The sequence below is a fragment of the Chiloscyllium plagiosum genome, unplaced genomic scaffold (assembly GCF_037043375.1).
Source record: "Chiloscyllium plagiosum isolate Xiang-an unplaced genomic scaffold, Cpla_swu_hap1 HiC_scaffold_14, whole genome shotgun sequence".
In the NCBI taxonomy this organism is placed as follows: domain Eukaryota; kingdom Metazoa; phylum Chordata; class Chondrichthyes; order Orectolobiformes; family Hemiscylliidae; genus Chiloscyllium; species Chiloscyllium plagiosum.
Genome location: NW_028270152.1, coordinates 66,910,319 through 66,934,768, shown reverse-complemented (window position 1 = coordinate 66,934,768; position 24,450 = coordinate 66,910,319). Strand labels below are relative to the sequence as shown.

At 44.8% G+C, this 24,450-nt stretch overlaps 1 protein-coding gene across 2 annotated transcripts in view; it reads left to right on the top strand.

The window, feature by feature from the left end:
• Positions 1-22,068, top strand: part of sema3h (sema domain, immunoglobulin domain (Ig), short basic domain, secreted, (semaphorin) 3H) — a 164,993-nt gene extending 142,925 nt beyond the window's left edge. The window contains exons 12-17 of one of the 2 annotated variants that reach the window (XM_043708548.2): positions 1,676-1,764; positions 5,875-5,916; positions 7,725-7,879; positions 11,424-11,485; positions 14,973-15,115; positions 18,349-22,068. In XM_043708548.2, the coding sequence (XP_043564483.1) occupies positions 1,676-1,764; positions 5,875-5,916; positions 7,725-7,879; positions 11,424-11,485; positions 14,973-15,115; positions 18,349-18,813 (956 nt within the window). In that variant the 3' untranslated portion in view covers positions 18,814-22,068. Of the gene's footprint in view, positions 1-1,675; positions 1,765-5,874; positions 5,917-7,721; positions 7,880-11,423; positions 11,486-14,972; positions 15,116-18,348 lie in introns of both variants that reach the window. The other variant, XM_043708547.2, reaches the window with a different exon arrangement.
• The last annotated feature ends 2,382 nt before the right edge of the window (positions 22,069-24,450 follow it).

Sequence of the window (24,450 nt, the reverse complement as noted above, 5' to 3'; positions counted from 1 at the left end):
ATGTAAACCTCTCAACAATGCAGAATGAGTGCCAGTGTACTTTGTAGGCTTCCACCCTCGGGCGACCGTCTGTGTGGAGTTTGCACGCTCTCCCAGTGTGCGCATGGCTTTCCTCTGGGTGGGCTAGTTTCCTCCCACAATTCAAAGATGTGCAGGTTAGGTGGATTGGCCATGTTAAATAGCCCACCGTATTCAAGGTCGTGCAAACTAGGTGGATTAATTATGGGAAATGCAGGGTTACACAGATAGGGTAGGTGGGTGGGTCTCCATAGGGTGCTGTTTGGGAGGTTGGTGTGGACTCGATGGGCTGAATGGCCTGCTTCCACACTGTAGGGGTTTTATGATTCTACAACTGGATTGGCTTCCTCTGGTAAATGTACGAGCTCTTGCTATGGGCATGTCCAGTATAGTGAAGCAGCACGTAAACTGGCAGAAGTTCACCCTAAACAAATCTAATTTATTGGTCATTGGAGATGTAGATATTTTATAATAAATCTTTCTTTTCAAATGTGTTTGATACCACTCAGGAGCATGTGGGATTTCAACCCAACCTTCCTGGCCCAGATGTAGGGACACTACCACTGCACCACTAGAGTTCCTCACTGAAGTGTACCAGTATCCGGCTAATAATCACCTCCCTACCTATGGTACAAAAGTAGAGAGAAAGATGTAGGAAAAAAAACTACCTCTGCTTTCTGTACCAGAGTTTCCCATGTTATAATACTAACACCTGGGGTGACAGAATTAATAAGTATAAAAGCTGTGGCCAATTCCAAGAAACCCAGGAAGAACCCTTCCTAATATTTTGAGGCAGTTCTATTTTTCCCTCATTCACCTCTTGCTGTCTTCCTCATTGTCACTGTCTTTCCTGAGCTAGCCTGATTCACCACCACCACCTTACCAAGGGTGGTCTGTGGCTGGAGGTATTGTTGATGCCACATCCCTTGGGCACATTTACCCCACTGAAGCTCACTTCAATATTCCTGATCACCACAACAATGTCTCCATTCCTACAGCTTTCCATCCTTCAGATTCTATTCCAGAAATTGCAGTTTTGTGCGTTGCTATAGATAGTTACCTCGCAGTCAGCACATGAGAAAGCACACACAATCCATCTGGAAAGAGCCTAAAAGATCAGCGAGATAAACCTTTGTAGCACCAAGTCCTAATGAATTTGTTGTACACAGTATCATGAAATATTACCTATAATCCCTGTTTACCAATGATCTTTAGCACTGGAGCCCTTCATGGATGACACTTGATGTTGCCAGCGTATGCAGGAATGAGCTGGAATCCTGTAGTCTGACCTCAGAATGTGGTAAGACTACAGAATGTTCTTAGACCAGCCAGGGCCTTAGGAATAATTGGGCGTTCTTCAAAAAAAAAATCAACTTTGTAAGTTTTATTTTGCTAGTGTTGGTTGCTGTTTGCAATAAAGTAATTCAGCTTTCCATCGTCTTGTATATTTAAGCAAAAACCGTTTAATCTGCTCAAACAAGGGTTGCGGGCTTGTTTTGGATATTCATGAAAGCAGAGAGAGAAAAGCCCCTGGTCAGATATTATAGGTTGGAATGTCTGGTCCTCCCTTACTGATTATACTGAGACATTGAATCTCTGGTGTGTACAGGCCACACTCTATAAGAATAGCTGATCATCATATTCTATTTTCTTACAGATACTGGGGTGGTCCTGAAATCCATCTATGCTCCTAAAACAAACCAGGAGGTGGAAGAGATCATTTTAGAGGAGTTGGAAGTATTCCCGGTAAGTGGAAATTGTCACAGAGGTAACTGAATGTAACCCATTCCATGGCTTCCTGAAGCGACCATATCATTCCCTTCCATCCACTTCTCCAACATTTGATACATCCGCCATGGAACGCAGCAAATGTTACAGGGGAGGTCAAAATTGCAAAACAGATCAAAGGCAACAGTGCTGCAGTTGGGGGGATAGTGGTTTCATTTTGCAATGTTTTCAATTTCAATTTGTAGGGTTTAAGAAGAACTAGCCATGAAGGGGAGGGGGAGGGAGAGAGCCAGACATACTGAGGGAGTGTGAGGGGACATGTGGGCCGGAGTGAGGGAGTGTGAGGGGAGATGCGGACGGAGTGAGGGAGTGTGATGGAGACATGGGCAGAGTGAGGGAGTGAGGGGAGATGTGGCCAGAGTGAGGGAGTGTGAGGGGAGACCCGGCCAGAGTGAGGGAGTGTGACGGGAGACGCGGACGGAGTGAGGGAGTGTGAGGGGTGATGTGGACGGAGTGAGGGAGTGTGAGGGGAGACCCGGCCAGAGTGAGGGAGTGTGAGGGGAGACGCGGACAGAATGAGGGAGTGTGAAGGGAGACGCGGACGGAGTGAGGAAGTGTGAAGGGAGACGCGGACGGAGTGAGGGAGTGTGATGGAGACATGGGCGGAGTGAGGGAGTGTGAGGGGAGACGCGGCCAGAGTGAGGGAGTGTGAGGGGAGACGCGGGCGGAGTGAGGGAGTGTGATGGAGACACGGGCGGAATGAGGGAGTGTTAGGGGAGACGCGGCCAGAGTGAGGGAGTGTGAGGGGAGACACGGACAGAGTGAGGAAGTATGAGGGGAGACGCGTACGGAGTGAGGGAGTGTGAGGGGAGACACGGCCAGAGTGAGGGAGTGTGAGGGGAGACGCGGACGGAGTGAGGGAGTGTGAGGGGAGACGCGGACGGAGTGAGGGAGTGTGAGGGGAGACGCGGACGGAGTGAGGGAGTGTGAGGGGAGACGCGGACGGAGTGAGGGAGTGTGAGGGGAGACGCGGACGGAGTGAGGGAGTGTGAGGGGAGACACGGCCAGAGTGAGGGAGTGTGAGGGGAGACGCGGACGGAGTGAGGGAGTGTGAGGGGAGACACGGACGGAGTGAGGGAGTGTGAGGGGAGACGCAGACGGAGTTCTGCCATTGTATCAGACCAGGTAAAAGATCAGCTTTCCCAACCTATCCCCCATATTCCTCAATTCCGTTATTGCCGAATAATTTATCCAATCACAGTCTGAAAATGTTTTCAACAGCATAGCAATCATAAGCATCAGGGTAGAGAATGCCAAAAATTCACAATTTCGAGAGAAGAAGGCTTTTTTTAACAGCTCAACCATAAACGTGTTGAATTTTTATTCTGAGATTAGGATCTCTGGTTTTAGACGCCAGTGGGGAAGAGAGAGTCTCACAGCATCGGTCCTGTCAAGTCCATTAAGAAGTCTGTTTGTTTGAATTCATATCTTATTCCTCCTAATTCCAAAATGCGTTCCATGAAATTTCTCTTCATAGGATAACCCTTTCATCTCAGGAATTTATCTAATGAGCCTCTGAGACAAGTATATCCCTTCCTTAATTACAAAGGTTATACTGTGTAAGGTCATCCAGGTACAGTCTCACTCATGTCCCAGCCCCTCACGAAGCAGGATAACAGACCAAAGAAGGAATTTTGTTCTCGAAATATTAACTGTGTTTCTCTCTCCACAGACCCTGCCAGGCCTGCTGAGTTTCTCCATTTTTATACCATTTGTCTTGTAATTTACTCACTACACTTGCCAGTTACCTTTCTCGCAGTACAAGAACATCTAAATCCTTCAGCATGCCAATATCACGAGCCCTTTCACCTCTTCCATTCCACCTGTCGAAGTGAATAAGTTCACACTTACGCACATTATTCTCCATTTGCCACCTCCTTGCCCGTTCACTCAACCTGTCAATCTCCTTTTACAGATTGTCTGCTCCTCAAATTCTCATGCCCCATCAGGAGGTTAGAACTGGGGTTCGGGTGTGCAGCGAGTTCAGTTGTGACCGAAAGGCAAGGAGAAAATACACAGGAGCTGAAGTCTAGCTAGTGTGAGCGATACTGCTTGGAATCCTCTGTCCTAGAGGTGGCAGGCTTGAAGACACTGAATTGGATGGAGTGGCGGTGAGCACAAACCCCACTGCATCCTGCCTCCCTTAGCATTACATTCTGGGTGAGAAGGCCCATGGTCACCCTACCTGGCCTCATGCCAATTCAAGACCTGCAGTGACCAATTAAGAACCATTGGTGGGATTGACCCAACTGCAAGAGATTTCCCTTGATCAAAAGCGCACACTGCCTCAATGAGGAACTGAACATTGTTCCCAATGCCCTGCTCCCTCTTTCCTTATGTCCTTCAACTGGGAAACCCCTCCTCATGCTCCCTCCAGCCGAACCCCCAAACCAGCCGCTTATGTGAGTGCCGTTCAAGTCCAGCCACTCTCCCTGGATGGAACTCATACCCCAGAGTCTCGATTCCAAGCAAAGTCCCGTTAGGTGTCCCACCAGAGCCTGCTTGGTGTGCAATTGCAGTAGGCCTTCACTGGAAGAGGCAGCGGTGGGCGGGTGGGTGGGTCAGCTCCCCAGTGGACAAGATGGCAGCCACCCACCCCACCCCCCTAACACGATCCCAGTGCTGAGGCTAAAAAATGGAAGGATCCATTGGAGGAGCCACCTGAGTTAAATTGGCACAAAGATTAGGAAAACTGTGAAACGGAAACAGGAGAATTGGAGCCGATGCTCAATGGAGTTGGAGGGCTGGGGGGAGGGATGAAATTCAGGTTAATTATTTCAAGGAACAGAGGGATCTCAGTTCAGGAAGAGACCAGTGCAAAGAGACTGTATATTTAGGCAACGTAGAAATGTTCCTGATGTGTGCATGATCCTAATAAGGATATTTCTTGGCAAACCACTTGCACGTTTATGAGGTTTCAGTCAGGCAAGTCATGTTAGTGTGCTTGCTGTGGGTTTCTGCACCCCAGAGACTTTGCTGGCACGAGATATATCAAAAAATCCAAACTAAGGCTTGCTGTGCTAATACCTACATGAATACCAGCCACTGAATTACTATTGCCAGGGGATTAGACAGAATATGTGCTCTTATTGAGAGCCTTCTATGGCACTACTGCTTTTTAAAATGTATTTTCGGCTGCTGTGTGTGAGCCTGCTCCTTGTGGTTCTGCTTAGCCAATCAGACCATTGACGGCCTGATTGAAACAAAGCCCAGACAACAGAGAAAGAAAATTCATTTTTTTTTTGTTTTCCCCCATAGCCCAACTACAATACAGGGCCATATGTGGGCACCTCCCAATTTTGTAACAGATCAGAAAGGGGCCTTTGTATCGGCCATTTGATGCAGAGTCCACTCTGCAGGGGCTTCAGGAGTGAGGAGGCCAACTTATTATGCTCTGTCTAAAGAAAAACCTGAGGGAATGAAAGAAGCTCACCCAGTGATGTGCTCTACTGGAGGGAAAAATATATTTTGCTAGTTTACGGATTGGACCGACATTTGTTACTCGCCATCAATAGCGTCCCTCCAGTGTGGGAGCAGGCTATTCAGTCCACACCCGTTTAGACCCACTCTCCTTATAACCCTGCATTTCCCATGGTTAAACCACCTAGCCTACACTTCTCTGGATACAACAGGGAAATCGAGCATGCCCAATCCCCAAATCATTGGACTGTGGGAGGAAACTGGAGCACCGAGAGGAAACCCATGTAAACACAGGGAGAATGGACAACCTCCAGAGGTGCCCGAGGGCGGAATCAAACCTGGGTCCCTGACATTAAAGGGTAGCCGTGCTAACTGCTGAGCCACAGTGCCATCCTAATGTCATCATTGCCCAAGAGTGGTTTTCTACAGCACTTCAGGAGGATAGTGGGTAATTTACTGGCATTACATACAGGATCAATTTGATAAAGACAGCAGGATTCCTTTCCCTGAAGGACATATTGAAATAATTATTGTTTTTCTTGTCCACTGCTGCTCCTGAGCTTTAAACAAAAATGTCAGAAAAAGGTTTCAACTCTGAACATCATAAATACTGTGCCACCCTCTTATTATGATTTAATTTCTCTTCAGGACAAATCACCCATCACTTCATTGAACCTGTCCAGAAAGCGGGTAAGCAAGTGTATTCTGAATATTTGATAGTTATTTGTGATGAGCCATAATTAAATCGTTGCATTGAATTCAAGACTATAACATTCTAAGTGACAGACTATGAAAATTATATTCAGGAAGTAATAGAGCAGAGAGTACTTCTCATAGCTGATACAGTCCAAAAGTTCACATTTAACTTCTAAAATCAACAACCCAAGAAACTGTCCAATTACGAAAAAGATTGACAGAATTTCACAGCGCCCAGCTGTACAACACAAGCATCAATAGCTCGTTTCTCTCAGACATGTGTTCAGCCTGTACTTTGGTAGCTTAGCGCCCGGGCAGATGACTTCATGTTCTGCCACCCCACAGTGAGGGAATGTCCATGCCCTGAATAATATTTAAAAGGAGCAGGAATTAAACGAAACAGTAACTCTTACTGTGTTTTTCACTGACCCGTGAGGCAGGGAGGTAAACGGTGTTGGAAGTGCCTGAAGTGCCAGGTGTGATCTGCTCTGGGGACACTGGCAGGTGGTACTGAATTGAATTGAATTGAATTTATTGTCACGTGTGCCGAGGCACAGTGAAAAGCTTTGTCTTGCGAGCAATACAGGCAGATCACATAATTAAATCGCATAGATAGTAAATAATAGGTAAACAGCCGCAAGAACAAAAACACAGGTACAGGCGAATGTTAAGAGTTTGTGAGTCCATTCAGTATTCTAATAATGGTAGGATAGAGACTGTTGTGAAACCGGCTGGTGCATATGTTGAGCCTTCTGTACCTTTTCCCTGATGGTAGAGGTTGTAGAAAAACATTGCCAGGGTGGGATGGATCTCTAGGAATGCTGGCGGCCTTTCCTTGACAGCGGGCCTGGTAGATGGACTATACTAGGGTGGTACAGGTATCCCTAAGCAAGCTCAGGCAGGACAGAAGCCCTCCCATGGAGCAGAAGGTCAAAAGCTCACTTGATTTTGATTTTCAGTATGAGTGGGGCCTCGCAATCCTTTTGACCTTTTGGGTTTTAAGCAGGAGGTCTCGGAAAAGTTGTCGCGGGAAGCTTTCACAGTGACATCGCTTTCTGATCCTTTTCATGTCCGCTCTTCCTCAGGGAACGCTGGCCACATATTAAAATTGATAAGTTGAAACTTGGGAGAGTTTTCCAGACACCAAACAACTTTTCTGGTTTCAGAACCCAGATATCACTATAAGTACCGAGCTGCTGTTGAGTCTGTGAGTGTCTCTAACTCTGTCTGTCTCAGAGGGTTATACCAGAGAACTTGCACGAGCTGCATGCTCCCGTATGTTGTGGGTATCTCAATGGAGGACAGTGGGCACACTGCACCGTGCCATTCTGTCCTTTGATTTCAGCACACCTGACATTTCTGGTTCAATGTCCGCGCCACTGACTCAATGTCAGAGCAAATCTTGGAGCCGGACTGGTGTATAAAATCCAGACCCAGTCTCCACAGCACTTTCAGATAAGACATTAAACTCGAGACCCTGTCTACACTCACAGCTCAATGTAAAGGACCCCAGTGTCGAGGAGGAGCAGAGAAGTTCTCCTGAGACCCTTGTCCTGAAGTGAGTGTGGGCACACTGTGAAGGTGATACGGATTCAACAATAACTTTCCAGACATTTTTAAAAAAAAGATAACACAGTCCGGACAATGGGGAGAGAAGGGGGAGTGAATGGGACTAAATTATCAGCTCATTCAAAGAGCTGGTATAAGCAGAATGGGTCTCCTGGCCTCCTGCTTTGCTGTGATCTGAGCTTAAAGAATGGTGCCTTGAAATTATTAGATAACAATGTTTTTCATTGCAGCAGTGGTTGTACCTTGGCTCAAAGAGTGGCTTGGCCCAGGTCTCCTTGTATCAGTGTGATCTGTACGGTAAGGGCTGTGCTGAATGCTGCTTGGCGAGGGACCCTTATTGCACGTGGAACGGAAGCTCTTGCAGCACCTACCTACCCAGCAGTCGCAGGTCAGTCAGTCGCTGCGGTAATTGCTTTGCCTGAGTAATGTTTTGTTACCAATGCTGGCTTGTTACCTTGCTGACGTGCCAGCGTGGACACACCACAACTGCCCAGATGTAAAAGAGACTGGAGTTTGATCTGTCTATTGTGTACAGGATATTTTCAAAATTAACTACCACCACCCCCCCCACCCCCACCCCACCACCACCTCACTGTTTTTGCTCACCTTACCCAGACACAAGGAATTTACAACTAGCTGCCAGCTACAGTCATACAGCACAGAAACAGACCCTTTCGTCCAACCCACCCATGCCAACCAGATTTCCTAAACAGAACTAGTTCCATACGCCAGCGTTTAGCCCATTCCCTCTAAAGCTTTCCTATCCTGTCCAGATGTCTTTTAAATGTTGTAATTGTACCAGCCTCCACCACTTCCTCTTGCAACTTGTTCCATACCTTGTGCGTGAAAAAGATGCCCCTTAGGTACTTTTTAACTCTTTCCTCTCTCACCTTAAGCCTATGCCCTCAAGATTTGGACTCCCTTACCTTGGGGAAAAGACCTTTGCTATTTTTATTTATGCCCCACATGATTTTATAGAGGTCTATAAAGTCACCCCTCAACCTCCTACGCACCAGGGAAAAAAGTTCCACCCTATCAAGCCTCTCCTTATGACTTAAGTCCGCCATTTTCAGTAACATCCTTGTAAATCTTTTTACAGAGCTGAACTCAGTACTTTAAATGTGGCCTTACCAATGTCTGATACAGCCCATTGTATTTAGCCTCAGAATGTGCCCATGTCCACCATCTTCTCTCTCCACCCTAGAGAACTTGACCAGGGGGAGGTCAGTTCAAATACAGTTTCACCTTAGCATTTCAACATCACTTTGGTTCCAATCCATGCCTGACCACCCGAGAGCAAGCACTGCTGTGTATTGCTGAGCATCACATAAGATTGAATACTCGTCAGTGGATTCCAAGCATTAGGGTTTGCATTAATCAATCAAGAGATGTGACAAATGAACTAAGCAGCACTTTGTGTGACAGCGTTCATTCCTAGGTCTGACAGAACATAGAGCCTCAGTTGTAGAATTTCTGGCTTCCAGTAATGTGCCTTAACCCAACTCTCAGCAATGGAATATTTGCATTTCTCATGGCGGCCATTCTCATTGGCATGAACGCAAGCTGGACAGTCTAGAGATCCTGTACATATGGCACACAGCTATTTGGAACTCTGTAGAAACAGTTCCACAGCTACCACAGAGAGGTGCCTTTACGTAGAATGGTACAGCATAGAAACAGGCCAGGCTGGTTAAAGCTGGTCTTTATGCTGCACACTTTATCACCTTCCAGACCTTTTCATCTCACCCTTTCGGCATAACCTTCCATTCATTCTTTCCTCATGTAAATCATCTTAAATGCTTCAATGTTATTGCCTCACTACTTCACATCCAATCCTGCTCACTGAAAAAAGAGGTTTGTTCCAAATTCCCTATTGGATTTAGCATTCCATCAGCTTTCGGTCATTTTTGATTCCTGAAGTGAAACCAGTTTAACAAATCTATCACCTCATTCTCCACCAGCATGTCACTGACTCCCAAATTCACACCCGTCTTTCCCAGAACTCCGTGGTGGAATCTCTCCAATAGAGTTTCTGCTGAAATGACTTTTGTCAAAGTCACAAAACACAACGTGGATGTGACAAAGGCAAACTAACCCTTCTGATGCTTCTTGACCTGTTTGCAGCCTCCAACACAATTGCTCAAACCATCCCCACCACTAGGACCATCTACTTCCACCTCTGTAACTTTGCCTGACTCTGTCCTTGCCTCAACATTTCTGCTGCTGGAACCCTCATCCATGCCTCTTGTTACCTTCAGACTCGACCATTCAAGTACACTCCCAAATGGCCCCTCACATTCTTCTCTGCAAAACTCTGACGTACACCAAATTTTGTTAACACATCACCTGTGCTCATTAGCCTCCATTGACTTTCATTTAAACAATGCCTCAATTTTAAAAGTCTCATCCTCATTTTCAAAATTCTCCACGGTTTTGCTCCTGCCTGTCTCTAATCTACTCCAGCCCTACCACCCTGAAGTATTCTAATTCTGGCCTCTTGAGCATCTCCAATTTAACCATTCCAACACAACCAGCATTCTTCTGCTGGGAGGCAGTAGGCTCTGAAAAACCGTGGCGAAATCTCTCCACCTCGTTACCTCCCTCCTCTGCTTTAAATCACCCTTAAAACCTTCCTCTTTGGTCTTTGTTATGCCAGTCCATGCCAAATGTAATCTCAAACTAAAATAGTCCCACCTGTCCACTCCTGGCCCATATCCCTCCAAACTTGCCCTGTTCGTGTGCTTATCTTTGTGTCTTTTAAACATTGTAACTGTTCCCTCATCCACCACTTCCTCAAGAAGTTCATTCCACACGCGAATCACCCTCCGTGTAAAGATTTGCCCCCCTTTTTTTTAAATTTCTCTCCTCTGACCATAAAAATACACCCCCATGTCTTGAAATCTCCCATCCTAGGAAAAGATACCTATCATTAATCCTATTTGTACCCCTCGTGATTTTACAAACCTCTATAAGGTCACCTCTCGACCTCCTATGCTCCAGTGAAAGAAGTCTCAGCTTATTCAGCCTATCGTTATAACTCAAAGCTTCCAGCAACATCCTGGTAAATCTCTTCTGAACCCTACAAGACATTAAAATGGCACACCTTTTCTGAAACATCATAGTGAGAGACTTTGCGAATTTTACACAAGGAGTGTCGTTGAACTGGTGTTGAATATTCCTGATTCTGTCACCGGACTTCGAACACCGATACTACTCAAAATGTGCATCTCCAGGATTACGTGAATACATTAAACATTTTGTACCTCATTATTTGCTTTGAATGATAAGAGTGCAGAGCAATCATTAGCACAGGCATCCCTTATTTTGTTGCTATCTTGTTAGGTGCTCCAATAGTATACCCTGAAGAAAATAGGGATCAAAATCCTTCAATAATACATGCACAGTTTTCATATTTCCTATGAAATTTCATATTGAATATTTCATATTTAAAGCACATAAACTCCTCAATTAAATTCCGGGCTGTCACTCATTTCCAGTATCCAATTCTCTATAAATAATCCATACCAACCCTTCAATTAAATCCCTGCTTGTAGTTCACTGGTGGCCATTCATTAAAATAATAAGAATATATATATTGTAAACACTTCAAAGGCTTGGATTAGTTTCCAGTTTATAAATCTCCTGGGGATCCATTTAACATATAAACATTCAACACACCCTCCCTCATTAAATGCAATTATTACTCTCTAATTTCACCACATAAACAGACTATCTGTGAGGTAACTATTATGGATTGGGCAGCTTTCAAAAGCCTTCCCAAGGCAACAGATTTGGCCACTGACACAAGTCATCTGAACACATAACTGTTGGATACAGTTCAAATAAACCATAGGATAAAAGAGAGTGCTTTAGACTGAGATTTCAATGGATTGCTGTTGAACCTGACCCCTTGCTGCTATGTTTGCTTGCAGAAGACACACTCGACAGGTCACTCTGAATGGAGATCCTTTGACTCAGTGCTTCAACCAGGGAGGTAAGTATCACAAATGAACGAAGAGGTCACCCATTCCTGAATGTAATCTTTGAAACTCCCCTGAATTTAAGAAAAAGCCTTGTCAAACTGTTTGACTTTAAATTAGATTTGTGCAAAAGGCCTTTTTTTGGCAAACAATGAAGTAATTTTCCAGTGTAGTTGCTTTCAAATACAGAAGGCAAAAAGAGATGAAATCAATCCTTCCAATCGACACAATCAGCTGGACAGAAGTGAAAGAGGAGGCCTGTTTTATTTGGATATCTATAAGAGGCATTACAGCAACTCTTCGAGGCCTCATTGACGTACCTCCCAAGTCCATGACCTCCATCACCTAGAAGGACAAGGGCTTTTGGGAACACTACCTACATGTTCACCTCCAAGCCACGCACCATCCTGACTTGGGAATATATCACTGTTCCTTCAGGGTCGTTGGATCAAAATCCTGGAACTCCCTCCCTGACAGCACTCTGCATGTCACTACATCCCCAAAGGTTGTGGCGGTTCGGGAAGGTAGCTCACTGGCACCAGGAAAGTTAAGGAGTAATGCAAAGAATTTTCAAACTACAGTAAAAGGTTAAGTGTTAACCTGAAATAGAAAGAGGTCTTAGAGAGAACAACCAGAGCAATTAGTGAGAGGGCATTTAGTAAAAGCTTACAAAATGTTCTAATTTACTTTACTAATGTAATATGAGGGAACAATTGTACAGTAAAACAGCACGGACTTCATCCATTTTGAAATTAAAAGACACTGTCCACTTGGAAAGTTGTTTGAATGTGAAGCAGAATAAGTAGAGATGAGGATGTAAGAAGCTTTTTGTGTACACCAAGCTCCAATCTATATAACCTCATGAGCCAACAGTGTGTGAAGTTAAAGGCACTGGCAAAAGATGAAAGGGAACAAGATATCACAAACTAGCTATTTGCAATCTTAACAAAGAACTGGCTTTTAAACCCTTCCACACATTACCCTAACACTGACCCTCATTTACTCAATGCTTGCTTGGGAGTTGAGCACCTAACATGGTGATCAATACTTAAATGAGGTCTTACAAATTTTTCGTCATCACTGCTCAGGTTGCCCTTCGGGACGTGAGTGTTGTTGGACTATTTAATCTTGGAAGTCAGCATATCGATGCCATTTTCGCCAGCAGCCACTGCACAATGATCAGGATTGAGAACATTAATGGATGTGCTCCTTCCTTGCTCAGTGATACAGTTTTAAATCTCAAGCACTGAGTGAGCTGAATGAGAATGGGCACACAGTTCAATGGCTGGCTTGATGGCATTGGAGGGGTGTGGGGGTGGGGAAGACAGCTTGGTGGTCACTGAGGAATGAGGCTTTAAAATCAAATCAAAGTGAGACGCAAGAAAGAGGTTGGCGCGGTGACAAATGTGGAACCTGATCGGTGCCTGAAGGTCAGGCTGCCTTCAAATGTCGTCCAGGACCTTCTCTCTTCACAAGCCACAAATTCACCCACAAAAGGCTTAATCATGGCTTGGGTTTCAGAGAAGTAATGATCAGAGGGTTTGTAAGATTAGTAGGCTGCCTTGCTAGAAAAATACTGGCAGCTGGCTGGCTCTGTGTAATCTTGTACGGGTGTGAACGTGTACAGCAAAGAGGAATGGGACATCAAAGTTCACTTTTGTCTTCCTCTGTCAGCACCAATCACTTCAGGGTCAGGCACAGGACATGCTGAACGGTGGGTAAAATGCTTTGGATTGGTGTCATCGTACTCTCTCAGATTTGACACCATGTGAGTTGGAGCAGGCTAACGATTATTTCACTGCCCTTTTAACATCGTGCCAGGTCTGGTACAGATGCTAATCATCTGAGTATGCACAATCTTACATGAGCTTTGCAGGGTCACTAGACTCAAACCTTGGGGTTAGAGGTGACAAGCCACCCTGGATTTGGATTTTTTGGCCACTAGTTTGTAACCATATTCAAAAATAGCATTACAATTAATCTGCCAGCAATCATGCTGATCGTGACGTTAGCTGCCTTCTCTCAATTCCTTGCATTTAACTAAACAAAGTAACATTCTTGTTATAATAGGACAATCCTCTCTCCAAACCAAGCATTAGAGGTTCAAACTTTCCAGTTACTGAATTATAGGCTGCAAACAGGGTCAAGAAGGATGAGGAGGGTTAGTTTGTATGTTGTGACTTTGATAAGAGCCATTTCAGCCGACACTTTATTGGAGAGATTCCGCCATGGAGTTCTGGGAAAGACTGGCGTGCATTTGGGAGCCAGCGACATGTTGGTGGAGGGGGTTTGATCTACGGGTGGATAAGAGGAGGGAAGTGACAGAGTTAGTCGATCTGATGGCCTCAATCTTGGAACCACAGAAATCCATGAGCTCCTTGCACCTTGTTAATGGAGGAGTCAGTCATGAGGAGTTTCAGGAAATGACTAGCGATACAGAAAGCTAACCAGAAATTATCTTACCATTGCAGAATCATTCTGCAGTGAATCAGGAGACCAGTTGTCCACCATATGCATCTGTGTCTGAATTAATTGAACTTATGAGATGAGCAGGAGAATTGCCAGGATGTGTGTGTATGAGAGAGAGAGTAGTCCATTAATGGGAACCAGGAGCTTGCAGGTGGAAATGAGGGTGTGGCTAAGCAAATTGAAAACTGAAGAAATGTTTTGACAGGACCGAAATATGCAATTTTTTTAGTATAGGTTGTGGAGTAAAGAGGGGTAAATGCGATACAGATCATTTATTTTCCACACAAATTGGACAGCAAGTTAGACAGACTGAAAGACCCTCTCCTTACTGTCACTGGGTTCAGATAATGGTAATGGTACATGGGAGTGTTGCAGTAAAGTGTTTCAATTTATCCAACGAGTCTTGGATTTAAGAACTAACTGGATTTTTGATTTGGTAATATAACTTTAGTGAGTTTGCGTTCATTCGGCAGTTTTCTGAATTTGATGTTGAACTCATGGCCCCACCCTGACACACTCAGTCATGAATAGCCAATGCTACTTGGTGTGAGCTGCGAGTGCACTGGAAATCCCTCACTCCAGTTGGAGAGAGCTGCTTTGGACTGTACTCAGTGAAGCTTTTTGGACTGTACTCACTGCAATATCTGTCGTAAGCAGACGGACAGCTGCTAAGGAGTTTGAGGTAAATTTAAAGTGAAGGTTACTTGTCAGCTCTCTTTAGGTATAGCCATTCATCTCAATATAATTGCTGCAATGTCTAGACATTTGACTAAAAAATATCCTCAGTAATTAGCAGTGGCCACAGACGGTAGAATCATTTTGGTCTTTTCCCCATCAGGTACAAATTTGGAAAATATGAGTAGTTTTATTTTCACTTCACTGCTCCAGAAAGGTTACTCCCATAACCTCTCACATTGAAGAGTAACCATTGAGGCTGGGTTAACTCTGGCATGAAGGTGTTGGAATACAGTCAGTGCACCTAAATTTGACCCTGTCACTAATCAACCTCCCCCTTTTACATGTTCGCTGTAGGGGCCATGCACACCTGGACTGAGGAGAAGGCGATGTTTGTTGTTGAGGGGAACAGTACATACCTGGAATGTATACCCAAATCACGGCTTGCCACTGTCAGCTGGTTGGTGGAGACAGACGACCTGAATGGGCTGTTGCAGGAGGTAAGGGCTTACTTTACGGTGGGTATTATAATAAACCATGCTATGGACCAAATAAGCACACACTGGGATGTTGTCAGTAAAGTTGGAATGGTGTCAAAGTACAATATTCCTTTCCATGGGTATCATGTCCTTTCCCCACCCTTCTCCCACCTGCTTCAACTCTCAGTACGAATTTTCCACCTGAAGAACAGCGAGAATGCCACAGAGTTGTGTTGGGGGTGAACAGGAGGTCGGAGTGGGTTGGAATCTGGCTGAGAATTCTCACTGATGTTGGCAACCTAAGATCTGGGACAGTGAGGTTTAGAGGACCAGGTTTTTCCCATGGATTGACTCCTGCCACCAACCTTTTCCCTTCAGGTGATGCCATCACAGAATTGTTATGACATCAAAACTGCACCAGTTCTCTTCCCTAGTCATAGAGTCAAACAGCACCGAAACGGACCCTTTGGTCCAAACAGTCCACACTGACTATAATCCCAAACTAAACTCACCCAACCTGTCTGTGCTGCGCCCGTATCCCCCCAAACATTTCTTATTCGTGTACTTATCCAATGTATTTTAAAAGTTGTAAATGTGCCTGCATCCACTACCTCCTCTGGAAGCTACTTCCAAACATGAACAACTCTGTGTAAAAAAAAAAAGTTGCCCCTCATGTCTTTTTTCAATCTTTCTCCTCTCACCTTAAAAATGTGCCCCTTAGACTTGAAATCCCCTACCATCTGGAAAAGACACCTGCCATTCACCTTCTCTATACCCCTCATGATTTTATAATACTCTATAAGGTTATCCCTCAATCCCCTATTCTCTAGTGAAAAAAGTCCCAAACTATTCAGCCTCTCAATATAAATCAAACCCACCATTCCTGGCAACATCCTGGTAATTTGTTTCTGAAATCTGTCCTGCTTAATAATATCCTCCTTATAACAGAACTGTGCACAGTACTCCAGAAGAGGCCTCACCAATGTCCTATATAACCTCAACTTGACGGCCCAACTCCAGGCTCTGAGCAATGAAGGCAGAACGCCTTCTTAGCCAAACTGTCGACATGTGACACAAACTTCAAAGAATAATATACCTGATCCCCTAGGTCTCTCTGTTCTAGAACACTACCCTTGTTTGCTTCACCAAAATGCATTTATTCAAATTAAACTCCGTCTGCCGCTCTACAGCCCTTTGATCCTCTTGATCCAGATCTCTCTCCTGTCTTTTACTAATACCCTTGCACACCACTTTGATCCAAATAATCATCCAGTGCTCTCCTGACTGCCTCAGTTGAACCTGCCTCCATTCCAGTTCCAGGCACTGCATTCCGTACCCTAACTACTCACTACATGAAAACAGTTTTTTTTCCTCACGTCATTCGTTTACACATCATTTCAAATTTATAAAATCACGAGGGGCAAAGATAAGGTGAACAGCCAAGGTCTTTTTCTGAGGATAGGGGAGTCCAAAACTAGAGGGCACAGGTTTAAAGTGAGAGGGCAAAGATTTGAAAAGGACCTGAGAGGCGACCTTGTCAAACAGAGGGTGGTGCATGTATAGAATGGACTACCGAAAAAAGAGTGGTGGAGGTAGGTACATTTAAAACATTTAGTAGACATTTGGTCAAGTAAATGAAGAGGAAAGGTTTACGGGGCAAATAGGATTAGTTATGTTTGGGTTACCTGGTCTGCATGAATGGGTTGGACCAAAGGGTCTTTTCCTGTGCCACATGAGTCTATAAATCTATGCCCTCTCTTGTTCTTGCTTGTTTTATGAGTGGGAACAGCCACACCCTATATCCAGCCCACTCAGGATTTTGAAAACCCCGATCAAATCTCCCCTGGGCCTTCCTGTCTCCAATGAAAGCAGTCCCAACTTCTTACAGCCTCAGTCATGTGGCATAACCACACCCGTTGAGAGAGATGACACTGGCTCTCTGAATTACTGCCAGTGCTGACCCATTTCAGAGGAATGGCACTGATGTTGTCTGCAGAGAAACGAGACGACCTGCTCAGCTGAGTTGACCCATGTCAAGGTGGAAACAGTTTGCAAAACACTTCCTCCTCAGAGCCCCTTATTTTTCCTTCACTGCTCAGAGACCAAAAAGCACATCACTGCTTGGTTACTGAAATTAGCCCTCGCCCCCAGTACCACGCACACACCCATGCTCGTCCCACCCACACACAGTCCATGCCTAGAAAAGCTTAACTGTCAAACCCGGCAGAGTGAGGCCTAGGTGATTTTGCCCTGGGCCTGACCAGCATGTCAGCAGATAGGAGAGGCAAATTGGACATCAGGAAACAGCCAGCTGACACTATACCAGTACTTAGTAAGTCACAGTGAGGGCATATCAGGAGGTTCCTGTGGGTAAGAATGGAGAGGCATGTCTTGGCAGGAGCTTGTATCAGCAATCCTCCTCTTAGACCCACGAGAACATTTAAAATAAAATCTCTGTGGTCCTCGACCCAAGGGAACGGTTACGGTGCTTCCCCCTTCAGGTCAGAGTTAATATTTCAGCCCTATTCTGAATTTTCATTGGAGCCTGATCTGCATATTTAAAGACAGACTCCACCTGCTGGATGGCAGCAAACATTGACTGTGGCAGGTTCCGAATGCACATTGGTGACTAAATCAGCTGTTGGATTAACTGCTTTCCGGCTCGGTTTGTACCAGGTTATTAGGCTTAGAATTACCCTTTCCAAATAGCCCCGAATGCCCCTAGCATTCCACTCAAACTCAAATTTCCAAATTTTTCCACTCCTGGGCCTGCTTTTACTTCTTACAACCCTCCATATGGTCTCCTCTTTTCCCCCCATCACCCAAACTCCAGGAGCTCAGGTCTATCCCTTTCCCTACAGTGATATGTTCAGCCCTGAAGTGTGACTGCACACACAAACGTGATGCACACATGCAAACAAAGGCCTGTCTTTAGTTCATTACATCTACAATAATAGCTGGGTGGTGACCGCAAAAGAATAACGCAGACACTGAATTTCCTATGCTTTGGCAGTGACAAGGATTGCCACTCTATTCTGTAACAAAGATAAGGTGGCAGATGTTTAGGAAAAAGGTTGCCTGTTGGCATGACACAAGAACAGGGAGATTTGGTAGTTCCACAGTTGTTTATCACCTCCTGCCCCCACCCCACAGTATGGTTGGTATGTAGTTTGGATGGTAGATGTAACCTTGCGCCAATGTACATTTCTCAATGAAATGAAACTGGAAGAATTCAATGTAATGTTTACCCGTAGGTTACCTTTGGAGACCAGATCATTTCAATAGAGCAAGGGTTGTTGATTCGCCAGACAGATCGCCGGGACGCTGGTACCTACCATTGCCAAATTGAGGACCATGGTTTTCGCTGGACGCTGCTGAAGCTGCGACTGCACGTGATCCCCGCTGAGCAGATGGTGAACCTGCACGCAAGCCTTGAGCAATTAGCTGGCCCCGTGAAGGACCGTTCCCTTCTGGGCCCTGGCCATAGCCCTCAGCCTTGGTACAAGAGCATCATGACCCTCATCAACTATCCGTCCAAGATGGACTTCTACTGCGAGCAGGTCTGGCAGAAAGACTACAAGAAGAAAAGGAACAAGCTGCGTCTGAGCAAGAATCACCGTAGCGTGGAGCCCAGCCAGAGAAACAAGTCGCCAATGAGGGGCAGACGGAACAAAAACAAACCACGTGCCAAATTTTTGCGGTCACCCCGCAGTACCTAGCACTACCCAGATTCACCACAGCAGAGACACTCATCCAAAGTATAGCAACAGAAGGCTCCTGAAACTCTAGATCTTTCCAAACCTTTTGAACTCCAGTAAATGATAGGCTTCACATGCAATACAATCTTTGAACTGACAGAACAGTTGCCTTGTTTTGGCTGAGGGTGGCTGTGTAGCTGTCCCAATCACCTCTCTTCCCCTCTTGTGGAGGGATTTCCTGTTAGTCTGTAGCTGATGCAGAGGGAGTTGAGGAGAGTATCGTGGCTTTCGGCTGAGAGTATTTCCAATCATGATAGGTTTATGTAGGGTCTTGACTTGAGCTGCTTATGAGCCTAAGGATCGAAAAAGTTAATTATCAGTGAAGAGGATCACATACCATTTCTACAGCATTGGTGAGAAGCAATGGCAGTGAGCCTCAACCAGAGCTCCAGGCGTTTAGCTGCCATTACATTGGATAAGTGGCTGTTCAAATGTACAAATAGAAAACATCATAATCACTTCAACCACTATTTAGAAAATCCCTACAAGATAACAAATCTCTACAAACTGTAGACTATTTCAGTAAATCAAAAGATTGAAAAATTCAATATGGGCATTCATGTTTTCCCAATGACTCATGGGATTGCCACACCAAAGTTCCCAGAGGGGTGGGTGATTGTGGTCATGTTATTGGACCAGTAATCCCGAGGCCAAAGCTAATGATTTGAGGATGTAAGTTCAGATCCCAACACCTGGTAGGATTTAAATTCAATTAATAAAATCTGGAATTGAAAGCTCGTCTCAATAATGCTGACCATGAAACTATCTGTGATTGTGCAAAAACTTCACAACTGCTAAAAAGTCCAAATATGTGCAGATTAGGTGGATTGGCAATGCTAAATTATCCATAGTGTCCAGGGACGTGCAGGCTAGGTGGATTCGCCATGGAAAATGTGAAGTTACAGGGATAGGATAGAAGAGTGGGTCTGGGTGGAATGCTGTTTGGAGGGTGAGTGTAGACTCGGTGGGCCAAATGGCCTGCTTCCACACTGTAGGGATTTTACGGTTCCAAAACCTAACTGTTTCACTCATAGCCCTGTATCTGGAAGAAAATTCACTATCCTTCCCCAGTCTGGCCTACATGTGACTCCAGAATAACAGTGATGTAATTGACTCTGAACCACCTTCTGAATGACCCAGCAAGGTCAATTGAGGTGTGGAACAAATACTCCCTTACCAGAGACTGGTACATCCTGGGATAGAATATAGAGATACACACATTGAATCTTTGGACTTCATAAAGTGAGCAGACCTCAAAAATGGTGAAGTTGGGAAACATTATTACAATTGATGGCTACCATGCTGGCAGGGACAAGTTAGGTTAACCGACTTTGCAATAATTTCCCAGTAAGCCCAGATCATAATGCATTCAGTAACATCAAGGTCAGGCTTAGCTATTGCTTTCCCACCAGTGTTCACCGTCAATTCTCACAGTGAAGGCTTGTCACTCAGGCAATAGAATTGCTAGACTTCGCAGGAAATCTCAGACAAAGAGGCAACACCTCCAGAGGCTGCTAGCTCATTCGAGGTACCTCCTATGACACCCGGACAGCCGTCCAAAGTCTGAGATGCCCAGCTCCAATGAAGGGGCTGGGATGAAAAGACACAATTAATCACACCCGTCATAACTTCCACTGAGGAATCTTTTCCCTCCATCCGGATGACCATAATTGAGGCCTGTTTACCTGACGACTGCACTACAGATGACCATTGTTCCCTCCATGCTCAGGCACGCTTCTGCCCCGCCTGCCTGCCTGCTTCAACCAATGCCAATGTCTCCCATTGGAGCTAGGGTGGGATCTACTAGTGGACCCACAGCATTGGGGGCCAACCCATTGACCTCAATATGATGGTGAGGGCAAAGGTAGCCCATTAGTAACCTGGCACCCCAAATGCTGCTCCAAAGGGAAAACTGACAATGTTGGCAGGCCTCAGTTTTCACATTGGGGTCCTGATGCCCACTGGGATATCCAGCCTGTGATTTCTGCAAATTGAGATAAAAACTTGCATCCTGCGACTGATCCTTGAGCTCACTTGGAACGCATTCATTTCCAAGTTAAATATTACAAATGACCTTCCCCTTCTTTAATCCTGTTTATTGAACCTCTTTAAATTATTTAGATAAACTCTTCAGAGCTTCAGAATTAAACCGGCATCAGTCAGTTTGGATTGTTTACAGGGTAGGATTTTATTCATGGTGGAAGATTTTCTCCCAGTCACTGTTATTGAAGAATTTCTGATTATCACATAATCTCTGCTTTTCTCCCTGTTACTGCCTGTACCATTTTTGCTTAATTTTCTGTTTTAGCTGTGCATAATGATTATAACAAGATCAGTTAGGTGGAGCTCATAGGATATGAGTTCCCTGATTGGGGTTGTTAACCAGGTCCAAACAGGGGGCCCTGGCTGACAGATATAAATAGGAGTGTCAGGGGTTCTGTTCACTCTGAGAGCTGGCTCTGTGCTAGCTGGGTTCAGTGTCAAGCACTGCCCACTTGTAAATAAAGGGTGACTTGGTGCTGGGAGACTGGCCTCTGTGGAGTTATTTCACAATGCAAGATTTTAAAATGCTATCATTGAATATTAGACTCAGAGGCTTTCCCAAGTCTAGTGACGTATGCGGCAGACAAGGCATTCTCGGTAGGTGCCCCTCTGTATCCAGAATGGCTGACTTTTGACTTTCTCACTCTTCCTGCCTGCAAAGGCAGTATTCAAACAAGTTACAGGTTGATAATTGACCTGCTTTGGACACATTACGAATGACCCTTATGTGGCCAACTAGCCCTGCAGGGGACTAAAATCCAAAGCTTCTGGCTTGGTGTCAGGGCCTCTATCCACGCCACCACAAGACTTTCTCCATTTACTGATCCCTGATCTCAACAATTTAAAATAATTTTCCAGTTGTTCGCGTCAAAACCAGTTGATTTCTACCTTGATTGTATTGCAACAAAATAATGACAAAGGTTGCTCAAGCAGGCAGCAAAAATGTCACCACTTACTTCCAGATTACAATCGCCATGTTGTCTCAGTGGGTCAGAATATTGGGCAAAGGTGAGGACTGCAGATGCTGGAAACCAGAGTTTAGATCAAGGTGCTGCTGGAAAAGCACAGCAGGTCAGGCAGCATCCGAGGAGCAGGAAAATCGACATTTCAGACAAAAGCCCTTCATCAGGAATAGAGGCAGGAAGCCTCCAGGGTGGAGAGATAAATGGGTGGGTGTGGGGCTGGGGAGAAGGAAGCAAAGAGTACATTAGGTGAATGGGGGTGGGGATAGAGATGATAGGTCAGAGGGGAGATTGGCAGGTAGGACAGGTCATGAGGATAGTGCTGAGCTATAAGTTTGGAACTGGGGTAAGATGGGGGGAGGGGAAATGAGGAAACTGGTGAAGTCCACATTGGTGCCCTGTGTTGAAGTGTTCAGAGGCAGAAGATGAGGCGTTCTTCCTCCAGGCATTGGATGGTGATGGAGCGGCGGTGATGGTGCATGTCCTCGGCAGAGTGGGAGGGGGAGTTGAAATGTTGGGCCAGGGGGCGGTGTGGTTGATTGGTGTGGGTGTCCCGGAGATGTTTCCTGAAGCACTCTGCGAGGAGGCGAACAGTCTCCCCAACGTAGAGGAGACCCCATCGGGAGCAACGGATACAATGAATGATATTGGTGAATGTGGAAGGCTCCAGTGGGGCCTTGGATGGAGGTGTGGGTGCAGGTTTTGCAATTCCTGCAGTGGCAGGGGATGGTGCCAGGATGGGAGGGTGGGTTGTTGGGGGGGGCGCCTTTCAAATCTGAACCTGGATGTAAATCTAGCCCCAACTTGATGCAGTAATGGCAGCTAGTTTGTGATAACTTTATTATTTCCAGATGTAACTAACACGTAATAAGGAGACAGTGCAAGAGTGCCTTTAACATACTACACAAATCACTAACTTAGTAATCGCACTCAAGATGCCTGGCTGGAAAATAGAAACTTTATGGCTGAAATTTCTGCTTAAGTCAGATTTACTTCATATGTTGACCCTGCTTTAATTGTTATTGATTGGTGTTCTTAAAAATAAATCACAGGACTGCCACTTATCATACTGATGAATACATTGACAAAAAAGTATAAAAGGTGCAAATCTTCTGACACTTGTGCAAGTCCTCCCAACATCTCAACACAGGCAATCTGCTCCAATCAATATTATTTTTTTCAAATTGGAGATGTAAGAGGTACAGTACAGTCAATAAGCGTGTTACCTCCAAATCCAATATGTTTTGGGACATTTTTCTGTGTTAAAAGTGCTATACAAATACAAGTTGATGTTGTGTCCTCAGTAGGAAAGTGAAACAGTAAGACTGGTCAGTAATTTCACCACATGGATCACGTTTTCTTGTGTATGTGTGTATTTTCTCCATTAATTGTGGGAATTGATAGCACATTACAGACCAATGCCCTAACATTATTAACAACTGGCAATGTGATTGAAAGATTTCTGCAAAGTACAAACCATTTTGAATAAGGGTATCCATGGACTGAGTGATATACTGGCAGCATCATTTAAAAACGCTGTTTTCTTTAGCCCAGCATTTGAATTGCAATCTCTTTTGAGTTAATTACTTGGGTATGGACAGTATCTATTATCTGTCCCTGTGAAATGAAAACGCATGCCAGATCAATACAATCAATGGTTGTAAAGAGGGACACAGTCAGATATAAGGAACTGGGATGGAGAAAGGGGTCTTCAAGAAATTAAAGGTTTTGAATAGCATACTGAACACATCAAAACAAATTGGCGAGAACTAGTAACATCCTCTCTTCATGATGTAACCTACAACGGTAAAGATGGTGTATGAAATTAATTGGAGGATGAGTTAAACATAACTACAAGTTGTCATAAGTAGACAACACAGTTTCCCAAGCTGAGGTCGGAGTTGAGACAATATGTTCAGGAAGGGTGGCTTGGCTTGAAGCACGGTGGACTTGTTTCTTTATTCATTCCAAGAATATGGGCACCGCTGTCAATTCCCAACAGCTATTGCCCATCCCTAATTGAGGAGGTGTTGACAAGTTGTCGTCTTGAATCACAAAATGCTGGTAGGGAAGGAGCTCTAGGATTTGGACCCAGCCATAAAGAAGGAACAGTATTATACGTACAAGTGAGGATGATGTTTGGCTTGAAAGGGAATTTAGAGGTGATGGTGTCCCCAGTGTACTGGCTGCCCTTGTCTTTCTAGGTAATTCAGGTCATGGGTTTAGGAGCTATTGCCAAAGAAGCCTTAGTATTTCATTAGCATTTCTTTCTCACTAACTTTCAATCTTTTTCTGATAATACAGTATTTCTATATCAGGTTACAATTACTGAGGATTTCCAACTTAATTGAATTTTTTGAAAACTTTATGCAGACCCTGGGCTTTATAGTTTTTAAATTCATGGTATAGTACACCTGATTGTTGTAATCAGGCTCCAGAAACATTATCATACAGTCTAGAAGGTTAAATTGGGTTGTACGTCAGAGGCCATATAACCTATGCAGTGAGTAGCTTCAGCTTATTTTATGACCTCATTTACAAAGTGTAAATGTAAAGCTATTTAAGTCAGTTGTTACCTGGGCAATATTTATGT